General features: G+C 35.5%; 1 protein-coding gene across 5 annotated transcripts in view; it reads right to left on the reverse strand.

Moving 5' to 3' along the window:
* The window catches only part of PPME1 (protein phosphatase methylesterase 1), a 40,274-nt gene that overhangs the window by 29,688 nt on the left and 4,586 nt on the right, over positions 1-6,000 (reverse strand). For all 5 annotated transcript variants that reach the window (XR_001512186.1, XR_001512187.1, XM_006777930.2 and 2 more), the window contains exons 2-3: positions 4,218-4,311; positions 3,585-3,677 (exon numbers count right to left, since the gene is read on the reverse strand). Coding sequence is in view for 3 of the 5 variants with exons in the window: in XM_006777930.2 (XP_006777993.1) it covers positions 3,585-3,677; positions 4,218-4,311 (187 nt within the window). In the remaining 2 variants the exon portion in view is untranslated. The remainder of the gene's footprint in view (positions 1-3,584; positions 3,678-4,217; positions 4,312-6,000) is intronic.

Below are 6,000 nucleotides of genomic sequence, written 5' to 3' on the forward strand. Positions count from 1 at the left end.
ATAACAAAAAAAAGGGCAGGCAAATTTAACCAGCCAAGTCCAAGCTATTATTAAGTCAATTGAGTGGTAGAGAATTCCCTTGGTTACACAAGTAAACCAGGTAAGCAACTGGGACACAGTGATTTATCTACAAAAGGAGTTTCACAAAGTGTGAGAATTAGTAGACACTTCAGATTCAATTGTTTCAGAAAAAAGGAATCAAGTGGTCAAATACATTTAGGAGACATAGTTGAAATTTAATAGACTTCGAAAAACATCCTAAAGGCTTTAATAATATACTGATATGCAGGATGAATTTCCAAGAGAGAATAAGAAAAGGATATCATATGTAATATTGCTCAAACTCATTTAATCACAAAATCCCTATTTCATTCATTTCTCATGGAATTTGTAATCTGTAGAATATATCTTGGTAAAAGAGATATCTTCTACAATAATAACAAATATAATAATGTCAGCAGCTATTTATCAATCACCTCCTCTATGCCAGGTACTTTCCATGTTATTTCATTGTTCCAATCAATGGATAAAAATATTTAATATCAATACATGCCAACAAATAGCTTATTATAGTATTTGTACAAGGCTTTATAGTCTACAAAGTTTTTATATTCATTATTTCAAATAATCTTCAAAGAAGCCTTGAAGCCTAAAGAGACTGTATTTAGAGAAAGGCTTATGTGGCTTGCTCAAGGGCTAAAATAACTTCCACGAGGATGTATTACGAGTACTGGTAAAACTGGAGCTAGAAATCACATCTTCTGAACTCCACTTCATTGTTCCTTCTTTTAGTGTCAAAAGCAATCGCTGTTTGTGGGAAGTATGTTCTAGCCCTACCTGGATCCCTCATCTCTAAGGATTCTGAATGCTCAAAGAGGTAATGTTACCTCTGATTTTCCACCAGACTATTAGAGAGCTGCTCAAAGTTCAAAGTATACAGTGAAGCCACCTCTAGCCTACATATGTAATTCTTAAAAGTTTTAAAAACCTTGTAACCCATTAAGAACTATCCTTGGTTTTCCTATCCACAGACTACTTTTTGCCAAATTTCTTATGAGGCGGTCTGGAGTCAGTATCCCTAGCAAGTTTCAGTGCAGTTATCTGAATGTGACATGACAATTAAGACAGTGCCTCTTTCCTTACACGTCTTCAACATGTTAGCTGCCCTGTGACAGTGTATTAGCTTAGAGCAGAGCCAGGCAAGTCATGGTACATGAGCTACTTCTGGGGGCTCTGACCTTGGTACAGGGCAAATGGAGTATATTTTATTACTATAGCTGCTACATTAGGAAAATGATGCTATTACTTGTTCATTTCAGAAAAACATCCCTGAGCATACAATATGTACTAGGTAAAAATAAACTATGATCTTTACCTCTAAAAAAGCTTACAATTGATCTAGCCCCTGGTCGGCAAGCTACGGCTTGCGAGCCACATCTTTGGCCCCTTGAGTGTGGCTCTTCCTAAGCCTTAGGAGAACCCTAATTAAGTTAATAACAATATACCTATCTATATAGTTTAAGTTTAAAAAATTTGGCTCTCAAAAGAAATTTCAATCGTTGTACTGTTGATATTTGGCTCTGTTGACTGATGACTTTGCTGACCACTGCCCTAGTCAGTTTTTCTAAGTGGTTAGAGTGTGGGCCTGCAAACTGAAGGGTCGCAGGTTCGATTCCGGTCAAGGGCATGTACCTTGGTTGCAGGCACAGCCCCAGTAGGGGGTATGCAGGAGGCAGCTGATCGATGCTTCTCTCTCATCGGTGTTTCTCTCTATCCCTTTCCCTTCCTCTCTGTAAAAAAACCAATAAAAATACATGTTTTTAAAAACGAGGTGATATTTGGCCTACCATAATAAATACATAATCTCTTTCTCCTCCCCTTCCCTACTTCCCTCCCTTCCACTTTCTATGAAAAGTCAATGGAAAATATATCCTCTAGTGAGGACTAACAAAACAAAACAAAAAAGCTTACAATCTAGTAGCAGGGGTCCTCAAACTTTTTCAACAGGGGGCCAGTTCACTGTCCCTCAGACCGTTGGAGGGCTGGACTATGGTTTAAAAAAAAAACTATGAACAAATTCCTATGCACACTGCACATATCTTATTTTGAAGTAAAAAAAACAAAACGGAAACAAATACAATATTTGTATTTGCATGTGGCCCGCAGGCCGTAGTTTGAGGACCCCTGTAGTAGAGGAATGTACATGTCTAAAGCTATGCTACTAAGAACCTGAAATGTGGCTAGTCCAAATTGAAATGTGCTATAAGTATAAAAGACACACTGGATGTCAAAGACAGTATAAAAAATAACGTGAAATATCTCAACAGTAACTTTTAGACTGATTACCTGTCGGAATGATAAGATTTTGGGTACAATGGATTAAGTAAAACATGTTAAAATTAATTTCATCTGTTTCTTTTTAGCTATTTAATATCCCTACTCTGAAATTTAAAATTACATATATGGCTGGCATTATATCTCTATTGGAGAACAAAGGTCTCTAGACACATGAAAGAGCCTGGCACTTATGGGCAAATCATACAGCTATATCCTAAAACAAGAGATAGGAAGTAGCAAACAAAGCAGGGGACAAATCATTTAATAACAGTTGAATAAGTACCTATGTGTCAAGAATTGTTTCAGGCATTTGGGAAACAAGAAAGAGTAAGACATTACCCTGTTCTCAAGGAATTCATATTCTAAAAGAAGAGGCCAGATGGTGATTTTATACTTAATCCCAATAATCCTGCCAGAAATGAAATGATTATTCGGAAGCCTCTTCAGCTCCACACTCATCTGGCTCTGGGTACCTAGTGCTGCATTCCCAACTGCTCCCATTTTCTGTCCCTCAGACTCCCTAGTGGTAAACAGAGGACGTATGTATATCTGCTTGATACACATAAGATATGACAATTTTACTTTATATAGGAATATTGCCAGTATCTTCCTTAGCAGTATCTCTCTTTACACATGGACCACCCCACCTGAGTCAAGGATATTAGGAAGACCCACAACTAACAGCATTCACACAGATACACATCCTCTATTCTAGACCAGGTTATCATCAACCAAATATTGCTTACTTCCTAATAGCTCACAGATACCATTAAGTGCAAAGCATTATTTGTAAAAAAGAAGGATTATTTCCCAAATACTTATGGGACATCTCTATGTATAAAGTACAATAGGCTCTATGAGGGAGATAAATAAAAGATAGACATTATCTGTATTTAAAGCACCTCAATAGAATATGTCTGCTTCTCCTTTACTTAGATCACTGAAATACAGACCCCACTTTTGACAAGACACAAATTCCATCCCCCTCATCCCAATGAAATATATGTAAAACATTTTACAAACCGTTTGAAGAAATCATGCACTGAAGCTCACCCCAGTTAAGAACCTTTACCTTAAAGAACAAGTGATATTTGGCCTACCATAATAAATACAGAATCAAATCACATCCATAACCTTCTTATAATCAAGCCAAAGAGTGAACACAGAAGGAAGAGTTAGGCTAGTCAAATTCATCCAAAAGTAAACAATAATTGCATTTATATCAACTTATACTATGAACTACTTACCGTGAACACAGCCCAGGAAAGGGCGGAATGGCCTCCTCCATGCAAAAGGAGTAGGACTGGACCCTCTGAACCACTCTTATAAACCCGAAAAGAGTATGAATAGTTAAAGATAACATATCTAAACTTTGTTCATTGAAGTTTTTGATTAGTCATAATAATGATGATTAGAAAACTAAGTCATGCAGCATGAAGTTACATGCAAAGCTGCAGACTTCTAAACTTAAGAGATACTTCAATATAAGTTTCTGTCTTTGAAGCATGAGACCAGTATGACTATTTTATCAATGGGGAAAAAAATGCTTTCCTTTGCGTGAATGAGGGCATAGCCCCTGGTTTCTAGACGCTAAAAACCAGTTCAACTCACTTCACTCATGAAACTCTACCCTGGGCCCTTAGGAAATATACCAGTTTCAGAAATTTAATTCTAAATCCCTTCCCCATGCATTAGACAATTATAGCCACATAAAATATTGGCATTGACTTATAGGTAATATTCCATGCCACACAAACAGGTGGAGAATAAAAATGAAATAAACAATAGTAATAAAGAACATTTTAGGAACTACTACATAAGTCTTCTACTTAAACAACATTATAAGCTTACTAAAGAATAAGCCATTTTGCAAAGGATATATCCTTGCCAGTTTCATTCTCTACTTCTACATCTTCCATGGACTCAAAGTACTGACTCCAAGATACAGGGGAAAAATCCCGTTTTCTTCCAGGGCTATGGAAATAAAAAGAGGAAGAGAGATTTCAAGTAAAAAATAGTTATGCATTAAATGAATAAAATCTTTTTTAAAAAAATATATCTTAATTGATTTCAGAGAGGAAGGAAGAGGGAGACAGAGAGAGAAACATCAATGATCAGAATCATGGATCGGCTGCCTCCTGCACACCACACACTGGGGATGGAGTTAAAATCTTGATCAAACAAATGCTAAATGTAAATCTGAAAAGAAAATAGCAAGGGTATTTTTTCCTTAAATATATGAAGAGTTTTCATACACAAAGTATTACACTTAAAATTCAAATATATGTTTATCTTAAAGTTCAAATATATTTTAAAAGTAAAAAAAATTTAGGATTTGAGGAAATTAATTAGTATATTTTAATCACAAATGTATTCCGTGTATATACATACCACAAAACCCAGTGGCTCTTTCTCCTATTCTTGGCTATAGGCTCATTCTTATCCTCTTAGCCTGCTACAATTATTGTTTTGGTCCCTTATGCTTCTTCATACCTTTAATCCCTCACATAATTTCACATTTATTATTTCCCAGCCAGTAAATATTCAACCCTTCATAGAAGGCAATATCAATACCTTGAATTTTTAAGAATTTATCCAAATATATGCTCACAAAGAAGTGAAATAACTTATCTATTCAAGGTAGCATCATTTGTAATAGAGAAAAATTGAAAACAGCCTAAATATCCATTAACAGGTGAATGATTAAAATAAATTATAAATAAATAACATTTAGTTGTTAAAAGAAGGAAATATTTATATACCGATAAGATTCTTTATATATGGGGAAGATACACTGCTAAGTAAATAAACAAACATGATGCACATACCACCAGTTGGGTAAAAATGGGAAATATGTATAACTAGAGGCCTGATGCATGAAATTCGTGCAAGAGTAGGCCTTCCTTCCCCTGGCTGCCGGCACTGGCTTCCCTCTGGCACCCAGGGCCCGGGCTTCCCTCATAGCCCCAGCTTCATCCTGAAGGTTATCTGGTCTAATTAGCATATTATGCTTTTATTATTATAGACATGATTGCTTATATATGTTTAGTATATTTCTGGGAGAACAGTGATATAACATTGTTGGTATCCTGGGAGATAAGGACAATTTTCAATATATATCCCTTTCTATCTTTTGATCTTTGAACCATGTATTATTAAAAATTGTAAGATTATTTTAAAACAAAAACAACCAATAAATGTCTATTTACAACCTGTCTTCAATCTTGGATGGGACACACGAAAGACATCCTATGCCTTCCCCTATTTCAGTGATGGTGAACCTATGACATGTGTGTCAGAGGTGACACGCGAACTCATTTTTTTTTGGTTGATTTTTCTTTGTTAAATGGCATTTAAATATATAAAATAAATATCAAAAATATAAGTCTTTGTTTTACTATGGTTGCAAATATCAAAAAATTTCTATATGTGACACGGCACCAGAGTTAAAAGTTAGGGTTTTTCAAAATGCTGCCACGCCGAGCTAAAAAGGTTTGCCATCACTACCCTATTTCCACGCCTTCTTCCCAATAATGAAGGAAATTCAGAATTATACTGAAGCATCCATCTTATATAAAAACTGCTGTTTGAGATTTTAACCCTGCTATTCTTGGCTTCTGTAAATGCTTGCTGGCTTAAATAATAAGGAAAATAAACCTACTC

This window comes from Myotis davidii, unplaced genomic scaffold (assembly GCF_000327345.1).
Source record: "Myotis davidii unplaced genomic scaffold, ASM32734v1 scaffold169, whole genome shotgun sequence".
NCBI classification, from domain to species: domain Eukaryota; kingdom Metazoa; phylum Chordata; class Mammalia; order Chiroptera; family Vespertilionidae; genus Myotis; species Myotis davidii.